Raw genomic sequence first — 23,797 nt, 5'->3', positions numbered from 1 at the left:
CATCATACTCATACCTAGCTCCGACGTAACAAAAGGGTGCTCTCCACTTGACTATCTGAGGCGATATATACAAACATTCCAGTTCAATTACCCGTGTCTAGGCTGCTACGTACATCGTGTCTGACTTTCAGCCCATTTCCCAATCTCCTGATAACCGAGTCCTACATATTCTTATTACGGCGGCGCCACAGCAAAGGGAGGGCGAAAGGTGCCTCATCCCTTGCTTCGCGGCAATGTTGTCCACACATTCCGCGAGATTATTTGTTCTATAACCTTCTTGATCCTTTGGATCATCTGCGTTTCAGATCCACCTGGGAAATTAAGAGAGAAAAAGAGCCTCGAAGGCTACTACCGCTGCCTAGTCATCCCTTTAGCATGGCATATTTCGAACAATAATATCGAGTGGAGCAGAAGCTGTCTTTCTGACCCATCGCATTGAGATCCGAGACTGGGTTTGATACACTTGCGCATTTAATTAGACCTATTTGTTCCCCTTGGCCTTTCTCCTGTTCATATTTCGTTTAAATTCTTCTCCTTCCGGGTAAATGAGCCGTCTCTTTGGGGACTCCGGACTTGGGATGAGGATTTTTTGGCTGGCATGTGCTTCTGCAGGGCGCATTCGAAGTTATTTTGGCTCATTTTAGTTGCTATCCGTTCAACCTTAATTGGTTCTGGATCACATAGCTTCTTACTCATTCAGTCGTCGTGATAACCTGGTCAATTTTCATTTACCGACATCTTGTCATACACGGGGATATGTGCCTATATGTGCCCTGCCGGGTTTTGCGATGCTCTCCGCCCGTTGCTTATCCATTGAACTAGCATTTCTATTATATCAATGTTTCGGCCATTCAACACTGTCTACCACCCTGGATGATGCAGAAAGGACGGAAAGGGAATATTTGGTGATTCGATTATTTGGGGTAGTCCTTGACATGGTAGCTCTTGAGTTTGACAAACTGTTCAAATCCGAACTTGCTCAGTGATACACCACGCCCGGAGTTCTTCCAGCCGGTCCATGCGAGGTCCTACAACGGCATCCAAGATTAGTATATCCGAGATCTCATGTCAAGTTTGGGATACTTACCGGGCTTGGGTAATCCGATCTGTTAATGAAGACGGTTCCAGCTTCAATGCGGTCGACAATCTTCTCCGCACCAGCAACATCCTTGGTCCAGACACTAGCGGTCAAACCAAACTCGCTGCTGTTCATCAATTTGATGGCTTCTTCATCATTGTCGACCTTCATGACAGGGATAACGGGACCGAATGTCTCCTCGGTCATGACAAGCATGTCATGGTTCACACCCGTCAACAGAGTGGGCTTGACATAGTTACCGTCTGTTGGGAAATTCTCAAACGTCTCGTTTGCCGGGGTCTCATCCTTGGCACCCTTGCTAACGGCATCGGCGACGTGCGCCAGGATGGCCTCCTTTGCACGCTTGGAGATGACAGGACCGATCTGTGTCTTTGTGTCTGATGGGTCTCCAACGCGGTAATTGCTCAAGACCTTCTTGACCTCAGCAATGAAAGTGTCGTAAATGTTCTTGTTGACGTAGACCCGCTCAATAGCACAGCAACTCTGTCCACTGTTGAAGATGGCGCCGTCCACAACCTCCTCTGCTGCCCAGGCAGCATCCACATCATCCCGAACATATGCAGGATCCTTGCCACCCAGCTCAAGACAGACGTTCACGAGTCTGTCAGCAGCAGCCTTCTGGACCGCCAAACCACCAGCCACCGAGCCAACAAAGCAGATATGGTTGATGAGAGGTGATCGGACGACGCCTTCAAGTGTTGTGGGAGATCCGCAGTGGAAAAACTGGATCACGTTCTGCGGAAGTCCAGCCTCCGCGAAGGCAGCAGCGTAGTGTTCTGCGATAGTCGGGGTTTGAGGGGAGGGTTTAAGGATGACAGCATTTCCGGCCAGGATGGCAGGAATCAAGCTGTTGACCGAAATCAAGTAGGGATACTAAATAATAGCAACCCCTTGTCAGTATCAATGTCGAGTAACTAGAGACGACGCACACCCTGTGGGCTGTTTCAACGTACATTCCAGGCAAAGATGATCAACGCAACTCCAACAGGTTGCCGCTTGATATACCGCTTAAATCCCTTTTCCGCTTCTCCAGGCACAATACCTTCCTCACCCAAGATCGATGTGCTCACACGGTTCAGGTAATGGCTGCGCTTGATGGCTGTGTTGACCTCGACCTCGGTGTAGGCAATGGGCCGGCCCATCTGCTCGGTCAACTCACGCGCAAGCACATCTTTCTTCTTCTCCAGAATACCCAATGCGCGGGCAACAATCTCTTGACGTTGTTCGAGGGTGGTGGACTGAGAAAAGGATCGGAATGCCTCCTGGGCGGCTTGGGGGATATGCTTCAGCTCCTCAGCAGACACACCCGTCCGGGTGAGTACTGGGAGGTTAGTCGTGGGAGAGATGGTAGTAATGGTTTCGAGAGACATTTCGATGGCTTTGTTCTTTCAATTCGATGCCAATGAAAATAAAAGCGAAAGGTCTAATTGAACTCAAGGACTGGAAGGAATGAGGACAGTTGGAGGGGCATTTCGTCACGTTATCGGGGAAGCTTCCCCGCTGTGGCGTGGGGCTTATCTACGACTGCCCTCCGTTCCTGAAGACGATTCTTGTACTATTTTGTTGTTTCTATTTTATTAAAGAGATATTCTCGCTGTGCATTTAGATGCAGCTTTCAGATCTATGATAATAGAGCTATAGGCTGCTTATTTAGTATGATTCCCACATCACTACACGTCGGTGATGACATTGTAGTCACTGTGGAGTAGGATACAACGGCCCACAGTGGGAAACTCTACTATAATCTACAGCTGTACAGCACTTGGATGTCAAAAAGAAACTTAGAATAATATCACTCATTAATCCATAATGCTAAGGACGTAGTGTCCATTCGCAGGCAGGACTCAACTTCAAAGTCCTTTCAAATATCGCGCACAAGACGGGCTCCTGACCAAGCGTACAGATAATTGTGCTGGTACCAATTGACACTGCAACGATTGTGAGTACTTCTTTATAGATTCAAATGTCTGGGTAAAGGAGCTTACAATGTTGTTCGTCCCGCGATTCGAGGATGAGTAGCCCAAGAGCCACCCTGGATGACATTGTGTTTTCCATCGAAGAAATCAGCTGCTGTAAGTCAGTTTACTGCACTAACCAAAACCCCGCGTTGTAAAAGTAACTTACATGTATATCCTGGATAGATCTCCATGGCTTTGAAGCCATCATGTGGCGCGAGTGGCGTGCTGGTCCATTCCCAGACGCCTCCCAGTTCACCCTGACCAGCGAGCCGGTCGCCGTTTTGAGTGACTGGGGTAGGATGCCAGTGCTTGAACCCAACGTTGCAATCGTTGAGGTCAATAAACACTGGCAGGGTGCTCGAGGAAGATGACCGAACTGGCTGGTGATCCGGGGCACGAGGGTTTTTAGGATTGGCCTTGAGATAACCGTTTCCGTTCATATTTTCAAGTCCGTTGCTACCGTTCTTTTCTTCGGCTCTGATATGGTTTGTCAGGCTGCGTGGTCTATAAAGATGTCATGTTATCTTACCTATGGCCATCTGCTGTTCCATGATACTCCATCTCCTTGAGTAGAGCTGCATGATTATAGATACTCCTAGTCTCATAGTATGTTGGGATTCTGCAGTTCATCCATTTAGCGTATTCAGCCAGTTCATCATACGATGCAATCATGGGCCAATCCTGAGCGAATTCGAGCGCGACGGGGCCAAACACGGTGCGAACAGCAAAGTAAGCCATAAAATCATTTGTGGCATGATTACTGGACCCGTTGGCAGATTTGTTGATTGGATGATCTTTATCTGCATGTACCAGGACCCAAGATGCTGGAGTTTGTCGCAGCTGGCTATCCTGCAAATACTTCGCAAACTCCCCATTTGTGACAGGTTGGGCCTGTGCCTCGAATGCATGAACAGTCACAACCCGTTCGGGTTTCTCGTTATCCCATCCAAAAGAATCCCTAGGAGGAACTTTGTCGTTTTGGTCGTCGAGTCCGATTGACAGTGTCTGTTCTGGTATGGAAAACCATTTGCTTGGCTTCGCGTTCTTCCTAGAGTGGCGAAACATTGCCTCAAAATCTGGTTTATTCACAGCAGGGGGCGGAAGTGTTCTTTCACTTTGAAGAAGCATGTATAAAAATGTTTCCAAATGCATTGCTTCATGCTCAAAGCCAATCCACAGCGCTTCTCCAAGAACTCGATTCTGTGCCAAGCCGTCCAGCTGGAAGATTGACCTCACACGATTTCTAACCTGCCATTGGTAATCAACAATTTCGCAGAGAGGAGGCCATTCATTCGGAATTTCACTGTGGCTATGACACTGCTCCGGGTCTTCCACGTCTGGATCGATTCCGCGTTCAAAGATCTGTTGATAAGACTTTGGCTCGGTTGGTTTTCCACCTAGAGCTCGAGTCAAATGGATGTCTGTTGCTCCTATTAGTATCATAGTCTTATAGGCTATTATTTTTAGCTCACCTAGGAAAGTTGGGATATGCCCAAGATAAAAAATCAAATCATTCCGAAGCTTGATCGGCTTAGAAAGAAGATCTTCGCGAGGGACCATCGACCTGGTAACTACGTCCCACGCGGTCCATAGGGATTCGAAATCTTCAAGGCTGGGAATCGGATGGGCTGCATACTGTGAAGGCTGTGTAGGCAGGTTGAGGTTGGCTGAAGAGAGTAGATGGAGATCTGATCATGCATCATCTTCAAGTCAGCGTATTTATACTAAAAGGCACATATCTTCCCGTTTCTACATGCCACCAATCTCCAATTACCGAGTGTACAGCAGAGAATGACTTAGGTGCTGGCCTTGAACAGGAAAAGAAATTCAAGCAGGGGAATAGAGCCAACTCACGATAATCACCAGAGCTATTCCCAAACTCAGCACCATGAATCAGACCAGCATCCCGCCACAATTGATCCCGCTCCTTGGGGCTGTACTTGGTTGCTTCTTCAAATACAAGCTTTTCGCCCTTTGGAATGGTGATTCCATTGATGGTCACATCCTTGTTAGGAGAGTAGAATGCCTGGTGTCGTCCTTCAGTATATTCGTAGCGGGTTACGATATCCCACTCAGAAGGTTTGAAAGCTTCAAACCCTAAGACTGAATTTGCGTGCACCAACCCATTCTCGTAGAATTGACGAGTGATCCCCTTGCTATCATTGTAGGCCCTGTGTACTTTTTCTGGATTCTTGCAAGCATCCAGACCAATCACCATGAGGTCAGATGGGCCCAGTACCTTGGAAAATCCGTTGAGAAACTGTGATGCCTCTGAACGACCAAAGTTCCCAATAGAGGACCCCATTGACATAACAACAGTTGGGCGCTTCCGGTTTTCAGGGTTACTTAACCAAGCAAGAGCATCATCATACGTTCCATGGAGACCGTGAAGTCCCACATGCACATACTCGTTGACAGAGACCTCAGAGAATGTACGCTGCAACTCGGACAAAGACAGGTCCAAAGCATAGTAGTCCACATTCTTCCCTGTGCGCTCAAATTCTCTGAGCAGTATCTCGATCTTTCGAAGGTTCCTAGAGACGTTGTTAAATTCTGAATGTGGTATATTATCGGTTTGGCGGATTCCTATCGGCCACCGGTATCGATCAAAAGGACAACACACCCACTACCCAGCTCCAGTAATTGCGCATTGTTTGGTATCCGCTCAACGAGTCTCCTGGCGTTGTTCTCCAGAACTTCGATTTCCGCGTTGGTCAAATAGTACTCGTCTAAATAAGTAATATCCTCGAACAGCTTAAGTCCCTGAGTGTCATATAGTAGTATTGTAGGCATTGATCGTCTTCTGCCCTCTGGGGGATTAATGCTGTTATGGATTTCATTCACCAGGGAGAAATCCACATCATTTTCACGGATGTCGACGATATCGACCTTGTCGGGATAGCAGACGGATGGAGACATTTCCTCAGTACGAAGCTATATGAAGAGTAACAGAATGGACTCAGATCAAAATGAGAAAAACAATGAGCTTCGGATTATCCAGAACTAGTCTTCTTTATATAAGACATACAAAGCAAAAGAGAGAGAAAGGAAGAAAAAAGAAAAGAAATCGGATTCCCTGGAAATTGAAAGAGGGGCAGTCCAGAAAGCCCGAGTGGAATGACCTAACCTTCTCGAGATGGAATGGGAAAGAGCTGCTGCTTCCAAGATTAGTCCAGAGTTAGACTTTCTCAATACGCAGCAAGAAGTGGACGGTACGATCCTCGAGCATCCAGTGCGTTCCTGAATCGTCCATTCTCCATCGTGGATGCATGTCATGCAAACACCCCGCACAGGGCCTTCCACGACAGCCGCGATATATCGAGCGCCTGACATTGAGGCAATGGGGAGAGGTCTGCATCCGGTCCTATGACAATTAGAGGGTAAGGATGCAACCTTTGTGCCTCCCAACGCACTCAAGAGTCCAATGAAACAACAGAGCCACTGTTAGTGACGCAGACGAATGGAGATCTGCCAGGGTTGAGGAGAGAGCTGAGGGAGTTGTTTCTGGCCGGATGCGATTTCCAACACATGATGACGTATGTTTGCTTTGTTTGCTCTGTTTGGCTGCTTTGCTTTGTTTTGCTTTGATTTGATGTGTTTGCATTCTCCACTGATCTTCGTGTCTGCAACATCAAGACAAACACCGACGACCGACAACCGACAACAGAAGATGCAAACAAAAGAGTCATGCCATCTGAGTCGAGTAGGGTTCATTTTCAGTTGCCGATGGATCATCATGTCTAGGTTTCTTTGAAGAGTAACGTCCCTCAAGCCGAAAAGCTGTCTCTGGTTCAAGACACAAATAATGAACTGTCAAGGTCATTTGAGAAGTGAGAATCAAAGGCTTTTGTTCTTGAAATTGTTCCAAAACCGTCACTATATGACTACTTACTGCTCGCAATATCAAATAAAACCGTCAGACCCGAAGACTTCAAGGGCTCCAAACAAAGAACCAGGCTTGCTGGTCCACGACACATAGACAATGAATTGTCAAGGTCACCTGGATACATAAAGCAATTGTCTTTTCTTTCATTCCGTTGTCTACATTTAACATCAGTGAGTGACAATGTGTTTGTTCAGGCTAACTCAGACAGTGAGCATCCAGCGCCTATAAGTAGAGGGCTGATTCCCTTGATGACCAAAGTATCTATCCATGGATTTATTGATCTATCTACCTATCCACTTATCCACCCATCTATCTTCAAATCCATTCCATCCTGTTCGAAATCTTCAAAATCGGTCATAAATCATGCCTGTCACCGTACTCAACATCTTTCAACGACTGCAAGCTAGGAATCCCTTTCGGTCTCGACCGCGCTTTGAGGTGACACGCAACCACTTTGAAGTGCTCAATATGTTTTATCAAATTGGTGAGGACAGAAATGCGCTTGAGGATAGTTTATCTCACGCATTGGGCACTGTCCATTTCCAAGATGCCTTACTTGCCGAATACGATCGCCTTCTCGAACAAGCCCAGCCTCGCGCGCCCGACTCTGTGGAGAGCCCCGGTGAGTCGGCCATTGTACTTTCCCAGCCCCCCAATGTGTGTGCAAGTTTTGGCATGGGGTGGATTGACTCGACCTGGCTTCGCTCAGGCCACAACTTGGAACTGCTTGGAAGTCCAGAGAGTGAGTGGGAAAACGGACATCCGCATCTGGCACTGACAATCGCCTCTAGTATACACTGCAATCAACAATTATCGTCGCTGAACAGATTGAAATGCTGTTCTTTCATAGCCGCCGTGTTCCACTACCTTGGGAAGTATGATGAATCAAATCAGATTTTGGACGATGTTTTCCTTCGAATGGACCGAGACAGCAATATCCATGCCGAAAAAGTCAGGGGTATAGCTCATTTCCTTCGTGGAAAGAATCTCCTAGCACAGGGGTTTGGGAATGAAGCTTATTGGGCCTTTTCAGGGGCTCTCCATACTCCGGGCTATTACATGGAGGCTCAGCGGCTTCAAAGAGAAGCGATTTACAGCTGCGCAAGAGCGAATCTTACCAACAGAATGAGAGCACTCGAGAGCGAGCTACCTGAGCCGGGAAACTCTGACGACAATTAACTAGGGCCTATCTGGGAATATTTCATTGGTAGTCAATTGTCCATCACTGGTGCGGAGGTTCTGTCAACTCTGCATTTCCGCAGTAAGATGTCAGAGGTAGGTAGAGTTGGTTTTTTTTCCTTTTCCCTTCCCCCAATAGACTAGGATATTAATTCAAATCAAATACAAAAAGAAGTGTTAATATTCGTGACTCAATATAAGCTGATTTTTGTAGATATTCATGACTTCTTTCCCCTATACTGATATCACTCAACCCCCATTCTCGACTAATCACACTAGGCAGGATATCGGTAAATAGTCTTTTTCTTTAAAGCAATAATAGAAATCAAATCAATTTATTCCAGAATTTAGCGTCAAAGAAAGCAGAATACTGGAGCGAGAGAGAGATCATCACCTGATCGAGAACAAAGAGCCAGCAAACAAAACAACCAAGACATTGTCTCACAGAACAATGGCATGGATTTGCGTTATCTGTGGCATATGACCTACTGTTCTCCATCATACCGACGATATAAATGTAGCCCGTCACCCTGGGTTAAAAAGTGAACCTGTTTCTAAACATCTTCTGAGACTGTTCCTTCATCAAACATCAAACTTGCTTTATCTTCCCCACCTTCTAGCTAACACTTACAACAGTTAAACATCTCAAGGTATTCTATTGTATTCACCAGCGATTACATACAATGGATGTGCCTCAGGACCCTGCGGGGGGCCGTCCAGCAACCGAAAACTCAGTCAAAGAGTCGAGCCCCATTACGCAGAACGATACTGATCATCCACAAAACTCGTACATGTCTCGATCTTCTGACTACGAAGCAGCTGCATCGTCCCAAGAAACCCCAGTTGATCCTACTCAATCATCTAGATGGACACAATTCCTTCTTAAGTACAGCGATCCACCGCCTGAGATGTCTCGAGGATCTTCAGAGCCGGCTAAGAATACTGAAACTTCTTTGGTTATTGAAAACAAATACCAGGATACCAGAAGTTTAGAAATTTGCCCATCTCCTATCCTTGAGACAGCAGGGAATAGAGCATTGTTACCCGAAGTGGGATGCATGACACCTGTACTTGCAGCTAATGCACTCCCCTCTCGAAGATGCAAGGATCACAACGACCCGGGTGGAAAAAGCAAGCGTCGACCAAAGAGTGGAGGCAATCATTGTATTTACCCCTCAATCTGGCCACGAAAATCCAAAACACCTCTTATGGAGATTGCGGAGTTTGAGGCAATGATGGTCAAGCACGACATCAATTTCACCCTATTAAGGGCACGGATGTTTCTTGACAACGGTCATGATAATGATGCACAGGCATATGTTATGCAGGCTCTTGAAGTCGCTCAGAGACTTGGTCAGGAGCCTGTGATTGCGCGGTGCATCTTCTGGCTTGGACGCATCGAGTATGCCCGAGGCAACTATACAGACGCATATCAACACTTCCTTGGCGCACGTCGGTGTCTCGGGGAGTATCCAGAAGGGGAAGAAGATCTTCCACTGTACATGAGTCTTTTCCAGCAGGGACTCACGCCAGAAGTTAGAGAGCGTATCTTGCTCGAGCACTCCAAGGCCATTGTCGCTGAGTACAAGAAAGCCAGAAACAAGCACAACAAGGGCGAAATACCAACCCGCAAATCATCAAGAAAAACAACCAAACGCAAACGAAGCCCCATCTCCCACGACCGAGTCCTTCGCACCCCACCCAGCAAGGCAGGGAAAAGCAAAGATCCAAATGAGAAGAAGGGAAAAAGAAACGTGCGCCGCCCTACAGTATGGCTAACGCAAGAATCAGAAGATCAGCACATCCACCCAAGGGACGAGCCAAAGAAATGGCGTCGTCAAGGCCCTCCATCAATCAAAAACATTGAGTCGCAGTGGGAGATGAATTGGCTGACTGCATCGAATAAATCCCCCCACCGTCCCGAGCAGAGCGCGTTTGAATTCCGGAGGTATCCGCGGGGACTGGCAACACGTACTCGTTTAACTCACATCTTTTCTGAACAGCCATGGGAGATCATTATATCAGCGAAGGAATGGGAAGCTATGCAAGAACAAAAGAGAAATAAGCGTCTCACGATGGGCCATTTGGCACGAGAACGACGCAGACTGGGGCGTAAGGTTTTAGAAAAGGCGAAACTGGATTCTAAATCTTGATTTTAATATGTAGTTTAACCCTACACTAGGGAAAATTCTTGGTCAAAGGTAAATGCAGACATTATTTGAATTTCTATACTTCATCTCAACCTATCATTGCCTGTACTCGGCATGGTGAGAAAGATAAAGCACTAAATGGCGCTTTCTTTCAACAGCGGCCGGATGGTGTAGTTGGTTATCACGTATCGTTAACAGTTCTTCAACTGAATCCGATAAGGTCCTGGGATCGAACCCCAGTCTGGTCATCGTTTTTTGTTTTTCTTTTTTTTTTTCCCTCCCGTCACTTTAAAAGCTAAGAGGACGAAAGAGGTTCTATTTTTTGTGTTCATGGCTCATTATTCAGTTTAAACCCGCGTGTATATGCCAATGTGCCCTCCATAGATAATTACTATATCAAACACCAATAATTCCGCTCATAGGTATCTCCCACAACCAGCTCGCAATGCCCATAGCTCCGAAGCTCATGGTCGCCGCCATTAGAACATTCACGGCATTGTTATCCAACAAATCACTTCCACTCTCGATTCGACGGCTTTCATGGCTTGGGTCATCCACTGAACCAGGCTTCGTGCCCACCGATGTACCTGTAGCCTTGGTTCCTTTCAGCGCAGCCGCATTGGCAATAGCCTCGGTGTTGCGTAGATGCAGTGAGTCGCGGGATATTCCAGATGCCTCCGCTGCACCTTCGGGTCTAGTGGACGAGGGATGGATCAGGACCTTGTTACCCCCTGTGCCTTCGACGATCTTGCCGGATCGTTTATCTACCACACTGGCCTGCAGTAATCCACCAAGCACACTATCCAGGACACTGCCCAGACCGCCCCAGATTGTCATGGCCAGAATCCATTGGCCGCGTGCCTTCCAGTCAAATCCTCCCTCGTTGTCAGAGCAAAACGGCATCAACGCCGCAGAGGTTAGAGCAACCAAAAACGCCCCGGCGACGCCCGCCAGGAGACCTGCGGCAGTTACACCGCCGTTTGTTCCCGGTGGGACCACGCGGAGCGTAGGAGATGTGATGAGGCGTGGTTTGGATTTGGAGAGAATCCCGAGTTCAGAGGAGAAGGTATCGGCGGAGACGGCGGCATAGTTACTATAACACAGATCAGTCAGTATTGTTTCAAACACATCCTAAGCATGTAGGAAACATACGCCACAATTCCAACGACCAATAAACCACCGGCATCTCGACCGCGCGAGAAGCAAGAAGGTTCCCCGCTTGATCCGATGGCAAGTAGACGCGTGTGTAGTAGGATCAACACCGTGGCCACGATCGAGTTCGCCAATACCTGGATATGAGTACGTTGACCCTCACCGCCATCTGTACCGGTCGCTGAAAGCGTTAAACGGGCTTTGATGTCGTGCTTGACCTATTGGAAGCATTCCGAATGAGCTGGGGTCGAACATGGGCAAATGAAGATGGAGCGGTACGCACCTTAGTAGCTTTCGTGCCAGCTAAGTAAAACACTGCCAATAACGCAACTGGAGTAGCCCATGGGTGAGCGGCATGGGCGGTGGCCGTTAAACCTGCAGCGACGAGGCCTAGAGGTGTGAGGGATTTCCGAGAATAGGCGCGGTAGAGGAGGGTTACCACGATGGGGACGCCGATGATGGGCTTCATCGTGCTTCGTTAGTTGTCGCAGTTGTACGTGGTTAGAAAAGTCTAATAGGTTAGCACAAGCTGTAGGAGAAAGAATGCAGCATGGTCAGGTTGGTGTTGAGGTAGAGAGATGAAATTGAAATGGAGAGAAAGAAAAGTTGGGGGTGTTTGCCTTGCAGCTCAGCTCGTGTAGATCTTAGCAGCTGATCAGTGATCCATCTGATCCATCATCCATCATACTGCTGCTGATATCATCCACCCCATACTCCATACAGAAACTCGTCATCTAAATTTAATTTATTTTTCGGGCTTATATTGAACTATTTTATTTTTCCTGCTAGATTGCATCATTTCCTGCGGTTTGTACTGTACAATGTCTCCCGCCACTATATATAAACATATCATCTGTAAGCAGTTTACGCCAGACAAGAGAGATAGATAGTAACAAAACACATACATTATAGTGTATGCTGGGTTTCGCAGGTATACGCAATACTATGCACACACCTGTAAGTAAACACCAAGTGCATAAATATATCCATCCGTTCTTTAACGGCTGAACCGGGTGCGCTGCATAATCCCCAGAGCGTTGGCGATAATGTATACAAGTCAACAGCACCTCACAAGTGGAATCCACCATGCTCATTGACTTCACAGAACCTCCATAGACCAGCGGCCAGCGCGGCGTCCTTGACGGTGCCAAGTTCTTCATCACGAACTGCACGGTTGATCTCAGCATATCTTACCTCTCCTTTCTCCTCGCCATTACTATCCTTGACGACTCGTTTCTTCTTGCCCACATGCGCATCGGGATGGTATTGCTCCATTATGTGCACGTAGAGATCCTTGGAGACGTTCTCGGCCAGCCAGCGCATAATCTCCCGGCCTTCATCTTCCTTGCCGGGCATGACCAGATGCCGCAGCAAAACGCCTTTCTTGGCGATACCATCAGATGTGAAAGATAAGTCGCCCACTTGTTCGTGCATGGCCTTGATGCTTTCCATCGCGGTCTCGGTGTAGTTGTCGGCTTTCAATAAGCGCTTCGAGGTGCTATTCTTCCACACCTTGAAATCAGGCAGGTAGATGTCAACTAGACCATCTAAGAGCTCTAGCGATTCAAGAGAGTCAAAAGACGATGTGTTGTAGATGATGGGGATTTTCAACCCCATATCACGAGCAGCTAAGATGGATAGCGCAACCTGTGGAACCACATGCTCAGGCGTAACCAGATTGATATTGTGTACATTTCCGACCTGCTGAAGTTTGATATACCAATCCGCTAATTCTTCGGGGGTCAAATCGAAACCATTTCGTTGGTGGGCGATATCCTAGTAGAAAGCATATCGGTCAGAGTTGTCCAGGGTAGAATCAAAGAGAGCAAAACCATACATGATTCTGACAAAACACACACCGTAGATTACACCCCGAAAAGAAGACTGATCCACTCCCATGATATCCCTGGATACACGGTTCTTCCCCGCGATGCGGCGCAATGACATTGACCTTGGCCGTTTCGGCGCCGATTAGACACGTTCCTGTCTCCTCATACCGATTCACACCACAGCGACGCGGACAAAGATTGCATTCTTGGAGATGCGCATAGGCTCGCGAACGTTTCTTCGCCGAATCAACCGAGGTGTGAAGTTGATAGCGTGGGATGTATTCGTCGAGCAGAAATGCGGGGGGAATTCCGATGAATCGCTTCTGAGGAGAAGACAGCCGCAGAGGGAGATATCGAGAGGAAAGAAGTCGGAGGGGTCTTGTGAGACTGGCCATGATAGTCTATGCTATAATTCCTCCATTGCTCTGATTCTGAAGAAAGAAGACTGTTGATGCGGAGCAAAGGAAGAAACGAAGATGAAGCTTATCGAGGCTTATCTCAGCATGGCGTCATAGTATTAATCGATGGACCATTATTGGCGAAGACCAGAATAGTTGTATAGCATCAAAGATGATGAATGCATTCAAGAAAAGAGATCTGAAGTTGCGTGATTTGAAGAAAGAATGAGAGAATCGGTCTTGATGCCCGAGGCTGTCGTTTATCGGCGCATTTGGCCGAGCATCTCAACACCCCAGAAGATGGGACTCATTTCCATCTCGATAACTCTCGACAGCCTAATATTCCACCATGAACACCACCCTCAAATCCCCATCTCTGGCTAGACAGCTCACAACATCATCCAAGCCAAGTCTCCTCCTTATCGGCCAACTTCAACACTGCCAACGAGAATGGGACAATCTCCACTCCAAATACAAACTCCTCCAATTCCGAGGCAACAGAGCCCAATTCCTCTCCAGCTGCAAATTCGGCCTCTTCGATGGCACCGTGGGTCTCTACCGGACCAACTCCATCACGGAAACGGGCCACTTCGATCACGAGCTCATCTCAACCCTACCCAGGACATTGAAATTCATCGGCCTTAACGGAGCTGGGTATGATGGGATGGATATCAATGCTCTTGCGCAGCGGGGGATCAAGGTATCTAATACCCCGGGTGTGGTAGCGGGTGCGACGGCCGATGTGGCCATGTTCTTGATTCTGGGGGCTTTACGGCGTGCGATGATACCTCTTGAAGCGATCAGGAATGGCCAGTGGAAAGGTGATACGCCTTTGGGAAATGATCCGGGGGGAAAGATTCTTGGGATTATTGGGATGGGAAGTATTGGTCAGGTATGGTTTCGGATTCAGCAATTCTTGCGTGTCATGTCTGAACGATTCAAGGCTCTTGCACGACGGGCAGCTGCGTTTGGAATGAAGATCATGTACCACAATCGATCAAGACTTCCAGAGGAAAAGGAAGGTGAGCCTATCCTAATTGATTAATGCATTCATGATGTTCAATTAACAACGGAAAGGCGTAGCATCGTATGCAACATTCGACCAAGTCTTACAATTCTCCGATATCCTCAGTCTGAACCTCCCTGCAACCCCCCAAACACATCATCTGATATCTGAACAAGAGTTTCAGAAAATGAAAGACGGTGTCGTGGTTATAAACACCGCACGAGGTTCTCTGCTAGACGAAGAAGCGTTGGTCAAAGCCCTGCAAACAGGCAAGGTCAGCTCTGCAGGGCTGGATGTGTATGGAAATGAACCCCGAGTGCATCCAGAGCTTCTCAACGACAAGAGAATCATGATTCTCCCTCATATAGGTACCACGACGGTCGAAACAAAAAGGAATATGGAGTTGTTGGCCATCCAGAACTTGGAAAATGCGCTGGATCGAGAGGAACTCCTGACTCCTATTCCCGAGTGTTAGAGATTTGCATCTAGAAATCAAGACATTGGATTGGTAGAAGACGTTCATTTATATAAAGGATATCAAGGGTATGAAACAATGAATCGGCGATAATGTACAGATATCACTGTCAACAACAGCGAAGAGAAATATAGATGCAACATATATGCCAAAATGACCTTGTCCTTCCAGCCACTGATATAAGGCTTTGAGCTAGAGGCGACAAGGAATAAACATAAATTAAAGTAGAACAAAGGATATTTTCCATCTCCTTCCTATAAACTCCAAACACCAGGTCACTTGGACCACATTACCTTTTTACCAGAACCATATCACTTCGTATGCGTCTGATGGGGGTATAGTTCAAGACAGGAAACATCAAAGAGCTTATCACAAAGCGAGACCACTGCCATCACCGGCCCAGCGGTAAAGAGCAAGTACTTCTCGCCTGCGTTGCTGCTGTTCCCCAAAGTCTTCGGGCACACGCCCGCGTACCTGCGCGAGAGCCGAGCGCATTACCTTGCGGAAATTTCTCTGTCAAAGGTTAGAATTCAAACATGATAATGCGACAATGGGAAGAAATACCTGGTATTCAGTGTTGAGAGTCACTACGCAGACCTCGTGCGCACGAACAATCGTCTCACAAGCTCGAACTACACTGGGGCTGGCGTCGCCTTGTAGCTTGTCGGCAGTTAACAACAACAAGAAGCTACCCTGCAAGAGATAGATGCCAAAGAAGAATGGCATAAAGCTGAGGTCTGGATCATATTCCAGTATATCTGCAGCTGCCTCGGCCGCACTGACAGCATGACCCATGGCTGAAATAAACGATTCCGAGGAAATCCACAGGTCCTCATCGTCTAGCATGTCAATTGGATCCCATTTACCGGCCAGGCAGATATGAAGGACGTGCATAATGTGTGTACCGTATGCGACCACCATCTTGGTATGTACAATCGACTGACTCATGCGGGATCCGACAGTGCTGCTCGAATGCCCAGATGGACTAACATGGTCAAGGTGAGGCCCTTCCATGACGGCCTCATTCTCCGTTGCTCCCAATGCTAAGCTGCTGGTATATCGGGCTTCGAACTCCTTCAGGCTCTGCCCGTACAGGTCCAGCTGACGGGTAATTTCTCGCACTTGATTGTCCCACTCGCTGCTGTTGCGGAGGCTGAGGCCAAACCGAGGATGGTTTCGCGCGTGTTGCATGTCGACAATCTCCCCAAGAATTGTCATCAAGGGCAAAAAGTACCCGAACATGCTGTGTCCTGTGCACTCTATAGGTGGCCCCATTTGTCGATAACTGGCGCTGGGGAAATCACCAGCCTGCCACAGATCGTCGTTCATCGGTTGTAATAACCTTTCACATTCCTTATCCAACAGTGTCAGGGGCCGGTTGTAGCAGAGTGCCAGATGGCGATCCGTCACATACAACAACCACCAAATGCGCCGTCGCTCTTCACGTTCTTCCTCCGTGAAATTGATAGCTGCGCTACTTGAGCCGTTTGCCATGGATGTGATAACGGACGGTAGTTGACGCTTGGATAGATCAGCCTCTGGGTCAGCTTCTCGCTCTCCATCCTGCTGTGACTGAGTGGCATTGGGTGGTAATTCCCGGCCCAGCTTCAATTCTCGCGCCAAAGACCAGGCGGCAGTCCACCAACGCATACTGGCTGCCTTGTATTCACTTGCAGAGACAACAGTGGCCAGATGAACGTAGGTTGCGACATCATCCACGGCACCCGTCGCACTGCTTTGGGCTCCAAGTTGATCCATCGAGACACCGAAACCTCCTAGGGCAACTCCATTGATGACCATATTGGCAGCATAGTTAGGAGACGTCTCCCCGGGGGCGGGACCATGGATCAACGGCCGGAGCAGGCCGATTGTTAGCTCCAGCAGCTTTTGACATACCCTTCCACGAGCAGACGGCGGCGACGTTAAGAAAGCGGCATCGCTAGTTTGAGCGGCCAGCCAGAGCATGCTGGCCAAGAGGCCGGGACTACATGCCCTTGGTTTGGTCGGATGAAGGAAGGATTGCTTTCGAAAGATATATCCCACCACATAGGGGGACTGGGGTGATAGATGAGAAGAGGAAGAGCTTGTGAAGTAGACATCCAGGAGATCACAGGCAAGCGACTGAGGGATAATGGACGCGATGTGAGGCAAAACCGGTTGCAAAACAGGGTATCTTAATGCGCTGGAAAACGGAGGCATGCTGAAAGAAGGGAAATTAGCCGGGGATGGAGAAGGAAGAGGGAGCCAGCCAGGCGATTGAGCTGGAGGTGAGAGTCCCAGAAATGGGGCCGCTGGATTTTCTGCAGAGCCTCCGAGACGAAACTGGTTGATCAAGGTCGAATTTGCCTCCTGCGGATTCATCAAAGAGTACGCATTGTCATGATATGACCCAGTGTTGAACCCATGCGAAGGAAGAAGTGTCGACCGGGGGTTTGTGTTAGATGAGTGCAGCATCTGTAGCGATCGGAGGTCTGGGACGGACATCGGAGGTCGATTTGATTCGTTCAAGGCACCAAAGCCATTCAAGGATAGTGTGTCCATACCAGCACCCATCGGTGGTTGTGCATGTTGCTGAGTTTGCTGAGTTTGCTGAGAGTTTTGTATCCCGACCATACCTGGCACCTCGGGATGCCGCAGTTGCGACGGCGTAGGCGCAGTGAGATTTCGGGTGGCCTCGTCAAATGTCGGATCGTATCGCCCATTCATTCCCTGTGGTTGTAGCCCCTCCGAAGGAGATTGTGCCTGTCCTGATGAAGCGCTTTCTCTGTCCAAGCCGGTATTCGATGGTGGCGCAGCCGCTGCGGCAGCAAGATCCCTCTTGGATGCTTTCCCTCGTTTTTTTCGCTCTCGAGCATACTCGCAAGTCAATCCGAAATCTGTACCAAGTTAGGGGAAGCCTTCTATACGTATCATAGAGCTACTACACACCAACGCAATGTGCACAAGGGTTCTGCCCGTCGCATTTGGTCCGCAGCTGATTGCATTGATCGCAAGCCCGGCTGATTCTCCGACGAACAGGAGCCGACGTAGAACCTTTGCGAATTGTAGAACGAGCGTCGGCGAGAGGATCCCGTTGAGACGGACTCTTGAAACCAGGAGCCGCGCTATTTTCATCATGGTAGGACGGCTGGTTTTTGGACCGGGCGAGGGGAGTCTCACTCGTATTCACAGTGGCGTTTCCAGCCTCGCGCGCCAGCTGCAATTGTTCCAGAGCATATTGTGAACCCTCGGCTAGGGTATCCAGCCCGGAAGTTTGAGACTGCGACATTCGACCTGGATGCGCTCCAGTAGGGAAAGGAGAGTAGGAGTTGGCGAACTGCTGGACCGAGGTTGTCGACATCCTCACTGGGCGTTCGGAGACCGATCTACCCAGACATAGAGGGACAGTGACGAGGACTCAAAAGGCCCTGAGGCCCCAAGAACGGTAAAAGGAAGGAAGAAAAGAGAGAGTCTAGGGAAAACGCGATAGGGGAGAAGAAGAGAAAGTGGTCAGCAATGAGGGAGAATCATCATTCCGGAGACCGAAGAAAAGCGGGAGAAACAAGCGGGAAAGTGAGAAAATGTGGAGTTGAAGAAAAAGCGGGGATGCGATGGACCACAAAGATCGAGATGAGTCTGACCGAGACGACAAAGAGAGATAAATGCCCAGACTGAAATGCGGAGAAAACTTGACGACAGCAGAAGCAACAAAGAAGAGGAAAAAGAAGAAGAGGCCTTTTGATCTGGCTGGGGAAGAAAAAGGCGGGGAAACGACCGTCTGAGAATTGCCAGATTGGGAAATGCTTCAGGATGCCCCGGAGAGATTGTTTGGTGTCACTGCAGCCACGTGCAGAAACAGCCATGTGGAGGGGAAAAAGCAATATGGATCGCATGAGTCTAGTATTAATGTCAAGTCATATTCGTCTATAATCGTACATGATGGTTTTCTCTTCCCAACCCCCCGCGTATAAACAAATCCAATATTGCTGTACATGTATGTTGATCCAAGTGGTATCCGAAATATTAAAAGATAATAAAGTGACAAGAATATAAAAACAAGTGCTCGGAGAGGGGTGCAGGCCAATGGTAGATGTACACAAGGGAACCACAAAGATATAGAAAACAACGCCGGGGGAAGAATAGATATCAACTTTTTGGCTTCAAATCCAAAACACAAATTGTACAACGCCATCCCAATGCGTCTAAAATGTCGACAGGCTGTCAGTTTATGAAAAGAAATACTGACTCTCTCGGATCCGTGTCAGATCCCACTCTCCCTTGGCGGGGACTTCGCGGAACCGCAAGGGCAGCCAGAACCACACATAGTTCTTACTCTGCTTCTTCTTCTTGGGCGCTGCTGCCTGGTCCTGCGGTTCGTCGGGAGTGGCCTCAGCGGCATCTTCGATATCATTGGTTTTCGACCCAAGCGTTTCAAAGTCCGATGAGAACAAGGTCTCAATCGCAGGATCAGATGCGTCCATGTCTATCCCGGAGGGCTTCCGTTCAGCCGACTCCAAATCTTCGGGAACATGACCGACGACGGTCTCACCGAGTGAACTTGCGATGGCGAGGTCACTATCATTTCCACCCATCTCCTCGAAGACACTGCCTGCCGTCTTCATCTCGCGTCCCTGGGCCTGCAACTCTGGATCGTCTGACTTCAAGAGAGTCTGCCTCTTATACTCGTCTAGGAGCTCCTGGATCTTGGCTGACTTCGCAGTCGTGCGACGCATGGCGCGGATTGCCCGTCCGATCTTGCTGGTTGCATCAACCTTTGCAAGGAACAAATTGTTGCCATAACGGACTTGGAACTCAGAGTGCAGTCTCTTGATGACATCATCGGAATGCATGCGGACAAAGGCCTCTCGGAGAATATAGTTCATCGAATCGACGTCGCCGGCGTGTGTCCAGAATGAATCGTGGACAGCCGAGAATGTGAGACCAGCCTGGTGGCAGGCATTGGCGGACATTATCATGTGGGTGGCATCGAGCGAGTGGATGAAATTGGGAGGGAAGGCTTGAAGTTGTTTGCGCTTCGACACCACATCATCGGAATTTGAGTCAACAATGCTCAGATTCTGCAGGCTGGTGGCAATGCGTCGAGCCTTGCGAGTACGGTATGGCTGAACGACAGGAAGACCCAGTGGTGTTGTCCAGATCACGGTGGACCTGAACTTTTCAGAAGGATCTTTAATCTTTTCTTTGATCCCATTGGAAGACTTAGCGGGTGTCAAGGCCTCCTTGGCAATCTCTTCAATCTGATCAGGGGACAACGAAGTGGTGATACGACTCGCGCAATCACCAAGCCAGTACTGGATGTCGTGGGCTCCGTTGAACATTGTTCCAAGAGCCTCGAAGATCTTGCGAGCAATATACAAAGCCCCGTTCTTTTTCTCTTCGGCAGAAAGATCGGGGTAATGATCGATAAGCTGCTTGCGCACCTGCCTCATGGCTCCCATGAAGGTCACACCATAGACGTTTGTCATGACCGTCTGCTTGACAATTTTTCTGGTGATTCTTCCCTCTAGAATCTTGGCGGTCTGATTACCTGCGGCTGCCTCGCGCGCGACTGCTTTTTTGACGAACTCAGCGACACCAGTATACACGTCGGATGGGCGGTCTGATGGTTCGAGGTTCACTTGCTGGGCACCAGCGCTGTCACCGCCAAGAGCTGCATAGTGTTGAAGTCCGTTACATGAACCATCCTGGTGGATAGGCAAGCGAGAAGGGTATTCGGTAGGGTCGGAGTAGCGAAGGGCATTTCGTAGCTCGCAGCAGGCCGCCAAGCACTGCCATGGATCTTCTGCCTTGAGCCACCACCGTTTGCCGTGTAGGCCATTGTTTGCGGAATCAAGGATATTGTCCAATTGATCCATGGCAAATTGCTCACGCTCTGACATACTAGCTTTGTCGAAACCAGACAGATTAGCAATTTGGATCTTTAACCATCTCAAGCCACTGGCTCCAAGCGGCTTGGCGTCTTTGAAGCAAAGAAGTCCCCTAGAATTGTCTGCGCCCATCTGATTGAGATACGGAGGGAGGGGGTAAGCGCGTCCACGGAAGTCCATGTTGTGGGGGAGATAGAATGCCTCGTTTCTGTAGGCGCGGGCAACTTCCATCTGGAAATTTTGGAAGCATCGCTGCGAATGCAAACCGGCCCTGCGATTCTCAATGTCGCGCATCTGGTTATCCCACTCCTTTTCGGCCTCGTAGCCCTGTTCTGGACTTGGCTTTTCGGGCAGTGGCAAATCTGGCTCCAATGGAGCAATGCTGGCAACAGGGTCACCAGAATTCCATGCCTCAAGCATAACATCGAAGACATTCCGATTGATAACCCATCCAGTGCTGCCGAGAATATCCAAGCCTGCACGAATCTGCTCGAGACCGTTGTTTTCCAAAGCAGCTTTAATATAAGCGGGCTGTAAGGTCTCACCCGGTGTTGTACGAATGATGTTTGTTTGGTAGAGCATGTATCCTCCTTCCTTTGCACCCTTCCACGGCTTGGGCTTGCAGACCATGGGCAAATGTCGACCCAAGAGGTCAGCAGTCGGCTCCTTCGTGAGGATTTTCACAATTGCAGGGTGCAAATGGATAAGTCCTGAACGTCTACCCCAAGTGATTTGGTAGGCATGCTGGAATGCGGGTTGCATGGTGAGTACTTTCTTTTTTGTCTCCGCATTCTCAACCATAACAGGTGCTTTTCCAACCTCGAACAGCAAGCTCATTAGAACAGCCCCGACATTCGCAATCACCCGAGGCGGCCAAACAACTGTGGGATCCTCTTTTTGCTGATTTTGAACCAAGTTCTGCCATCGCATTCTGTTCTCTTTTTGTTTGCGTCCCGCAAAAATCTGTTTGAGCGCCTTAATGCGCCGAGCATCGGATCCAGCTTCTTTCAAAGTAGCCTCTGCTATCAATTCATCTTGGAGATCTTTACCAATAGTCGAGACAATTGCGGAGAGCTTTAAACCCTTTTCCATGCCGCCTCGGCTAAATGTTGACATGACAGCGAGGATAGTGAGTGCAGCCAGGCGGTCTGTGTCAAGAGTCTTCAAGAACACACCATACTCACAGCGCTCCTTGTCTGCACGGGTCCGAACAGGGTTGCTTTCAGCCTGTTCCATGAGTTTGATTTCTTCCTGAATCCTGGTTGCAAGACTAGTATGCCATTGGTTCATGATGTGGCCGAGCCGTTTCCCACCCCCAGTGGAATCAATGCCTGCTTTTTGTCTCTCACCATATTCCTGACGCCAGCGTTCCAAGGACGAACTGATAGAACTGGCCTCAATTTGCTGCTGTCGAAGTTGTCGATGCAATTCCTTGTTCTCCTCTTCTGTGTACTCGGGATTCGAAGGAACGGGGATATTGGAATTGCCCATAAATGGAGAAAGAGAGTCTTTCAGTGTAGAAAGACCAAGACCCTTCTGGTCTACACCTTTCACTTCTGGGGTATTATCGATTTCTGAGGGTGAGGGTTCCAGGTCTGCGTAACCCATAACCCGCTGAAGGTCATCTGAGCAAATCTTGAACCAGTTAGTATTTGACGATTGCAGACGACAGCACGACGAAAACCTACCTCAGAGAGTTCACCAAGTTCTAATTCAGAGAGAACAGGAACCGCCAGGACCTCATCCTCAACCTTGTTTTCCTTGGCCATTCCCCAATACCGCCGCACTGCTCGGTCACGCTTGGGGCCGTGCAACATGCGCAAAGCCATCCGTATCATAATCGCAAAGGTTGTTGTGTCCGGTTTCACATCTCCATTGGGCATATCATATTCAAACCATCTTTGCAGTCGTAGAACCATGTTGTCTTGCCTTGTTATGATCACGTGAGAGACCATTTCATCCAAAAAACGATTGTGTAGAGCGAGATACTCGGGGGAACCGATAGGGAAGTATTGGCCCATTCGAGTGATGAGAGCTGCAGCTCGATCGAACTGCCCAACCTTCAGGGAAATATCCAGATTTGCCATCATTTCCTCTTCATCACCGCCAATTCCTTTCGCCTTCTTGAGAATTCTTGGTCGTGTTTGCAGGAAGTCGTTCACAATGATTAACGACGAAGGATCGAAGTCCTGCGCAGGCGGTGGGTACATGGACGACCATTGCCCCGATGGATCGTAGGTGTTTGGGTTGGATTCCAGGGGAATATAGGATCCCTGATCGACTGTGGCCGGGTCTGCGGTTGTAGCAAGGTTTCGGTTCGACTGGAAGGATGGGCGACGGGGGCGTTCCTGCGAAGTGTTCAAAGAGGTATTGGCTAGAGAGATTGGTCGACTCGAATGGGAGTGTAGCCGTGTTGTTGTTGACGATGCCAACACCCGGCGCCCATTTGACTGCCGGAGGTAAAATAAGGCATGTTTCTGACGAGCAAGTCGAGATAACATGATGCAGGAATGCCGCTAATTAAACAGATGGGAAAGTAGAAAATTACAAAAAACAATAAATAGATAATTAATGATATATAAAGGGCACGAAAAACAAACCCATTAGAGATGCGGAAATGGGTGCAGGATGGACTCTGTACTGGAAAAGGGATGCCAATTTGAACAACAGTCCTTCCTATCAAACGAAATTCGATAATCCGTACTGACAAGCCGTCCTGCAGCCCTTGACCGACTGGGAAGAAATTCGAAGGGAAAAAGTAAAAGAAAGAAAAAAAAAAAAAAGGATAGATGATGGAA

At 48.6% G+C, this 23,797-nt stretch overlaps 10 protein-coding genes and 1 non-coding gene across 11 annotated transcripts; 4 read left to right on the top strand and 7 right to left on the bottom strand.

Annotated features, from left to right (window-relative positions):
* Positions 1–914: 914 nt before the first annotated feature.
* On the bottom strand, positions 915–2,469 carry ASPWEDRAFT_106948 (aldehyde dehydrogenase family protein; the record flags this gene model as incomplete). Its single annotated transcript, XM_040827849.1, has 3 exons — positions 915–1,028; positions 1,088–1,972; positions 2,053–2,469. The coding sequence occupies 3 exons, from the start codon at positions 2,467–2,469 to the stop codon at positions 915–917; spliced, it is 1,416 nt and encodes a 471-aa protein (XP_040691142.1).
* A 491-nt stretch (positions 2,470–2,960) lies between these two features.
* ASPWEDRAFT_50643 (DUF323 domain protein) lies at positions 2,961–5,976 on the bottom strand (the record flags this gene model as incomplete). The annotated part of the gene is made up of 7 exons (XM_040837473.1): positions 2,961–3,027; positions 3,085–3,166; positions 3,224–3,534; positions 3,587–4,478; positions 4,530–4,745; positions 4,912–5,591; positions 5,681–5,976. The coding sequence occupies 7 exons, from the start codon at positions 5,974–5,976 to the stop codon at positions 2,961–2,963; spliced, it is 2,544 nt and encodes an 847-aa protein (XP_040691141.1).
* A 1,588-nt stretch (positions 5,977–7,564) lies between these two features.
* On the top strand, positions 7,565–8,462 carry ASPWEDRAFT_39150 (uncharacterized protein). Its single transcript, XM_040835042.1, has 3 exons — positions 7,565–7,685; positions 7,735–8,218; positions 8,337–8,462. The coding sequence occupies exon 2, from the start codon at positions 7,862–7,864 to the stop codon at positions 8,120–8,122; it is 261 nt and encodes an 86-aa protein (XP_040691140.1). The 5' UTR covers positions 7,565–7,685; positions 7,735–7,861; the 3' UTR covers positions 8,123–8,218; positions 8,337–8,462.
* Positions 8,463–8,805: 343 nt separating this feature from the next.
* On the top strand, positions 8,806–10,275 carry ASPWEDRAFT_170938 (tetratricopeptide repeat protein; the record flags this gene model as incomplete). The annotated part of the gene is made up of 1 exon (XM_040830699.1): positions 8,806–10,275. One exon carries the CDS (start codon positions 8,806–8,808, stop codon positions 10,273–10,275), a length of 1,470 nt encoding a protein of 489 aa, XP_040691139.1.
* Positions 10,276–10,431: 156 nt separating this feature from the next.
* On the top strand, positions 10,432–10,520 carry ASPWEDRAFT_t97. Its single transcript has one exon. It is a non-coding gene; the product is annotated as a tRNA-Val (tRNA).
* Positions 10,521–10,668: 148 nt separating this feature from the next.
* On the bottom strand, positions 10,669–11,893 carry ASPWEDRAFT_50642 (DUF92 domain-containing protein; the record flags this gene model as incomplete). The annotated part of the gene is made up of 3 exons (XM_040837472.1): positions 10,669–11,365; positions 11,425–11,642; positions 11,708–11,893. The coding sequence occupies 3 exons, from the start codon at positions 11,891–11,893 to the stop codon at positions 10,669–10,671; spliced, it is 1,101 nt and encodes a 366-aa protein (XP_040691138.1).
* Positions 11,894–12,492: 599 nt separating this feature from the next.
* Positions 12,493–13,648, bottom strand: ASPWEDRAFT_108224 (putative pyruvate formate lyase activating enzyme; the record flags this gene model as incomplete). The annotated part of the gene is made up of 2 exons (XM_040827958.1): positions 12,493–13,200; positions 13,262–13,648. 2 exons carry the CDS (start codon positions 13,646–13,648, stop codon positions 12,493–12,495), a joined length of 1,095 nt encoding a protein of 364 aa, XP_040691137.1.
* Positions 13,649–13,956: 308 nt separating this feature from the next.
* ASPWEDRAFT_39145 (D-mandelate dehydrogenase-like dehydrogenase) lies at positions 13,957–15,172 on the top strand. Its single transcript, XM_040835041.1, has 3 exons — positions 13,957–14,543; positions 14,595–14,673; positions 14,729–15,172. The coding sequence occupies exons 1-3, from the start codon at positions 14,001–14,003 to the stop codon at positions 15,130–15,132; spliced, it is 1,026 nt and encodes a 341-aa protein (XP_040691136.1). The 5' UTR covers positions 13,957–14,000; the 3' UTR covers positions 15,133–15,172.
* A 329-nt stretch (positions 15,173–15,501) lies between these two features.
* On the bottom strand, positions 15,502–18,472 carry xlnR (putative C6 transcription factor; the record flags this gene model as incomplete). Its single annotated transcript, XM_040827847.1, has 3 exons — positions 15,502–15,645; positions 15,697–18,008; positions 18,061–18,472. The coding sequence occupies 3 exons, from the start codon at positions 18,470–18,472 to the stop codon at positions 15,502–15,504; spliced, it is 2,868 nt and encodes a 955-aa protein (XP_040691135.1).
* Positions 18,473–18,556: 84 nt separating this feature from the next.
* On the bottom strand, positions 18,557–19,170 carry ASPWEDRAFT_454196 (uncharacterized protein). Its single transcript, XM_040836536.1, has one exon. The coding sequence runs from the start codon at positions 19,002–19,004 to the stop codon at positions 18,642–18,644; it is 363 nt and encodes a 120-aa protein (XP_040691134.1). The 5' UTR covers positions 19,005–19,170; the 3' UTR covers positions 18,557–18,641.
* On the bottom strand, positions 19,171–23,650 carry ASPWEDRAFT_454351 (DNA-directed RNA polymerase). Its single transcript, XM_040836539.1, has 2 exons — positions 22,688–23,650; positions 19,171–22,634 (listed from the first exon to the last, which is right to left on the bottom strand). Exons 1-2 carry the CDS (start codon positions 23,498–23,500, stop codon positions 19,338–19,340), a joined length of 4,110 nt encoding a protein of 1,369 aa, XP_040691133.1. The 5' UTR covers positions 23,501–23,650; the 3' UTR covers positions 19,171–19,337.
* Positions 23,651–23,797: the final 147 nt, after the last annotated feature.

Source organism: Aspergillus wentii, assembly GCF_001890725.1.
Source record: "Aspergillus wentii DTO 134E9 unplaced genomic scaffold ASPWEscaffold_3, whole genome shotgun sequence".
NCBI classification, from domain to species: Eukaryota; Fungi; Ascomycota; class Eurotiomycetes; order Eurotiales; family Aspergillaceae; genus Aspergillus; species Aspergillus wentii.
The sequence above is the reverse complement of the archived record's forward strand: the minus strand, read 5'-3'. Positions and strand labels throughout refer to the sequence as shown.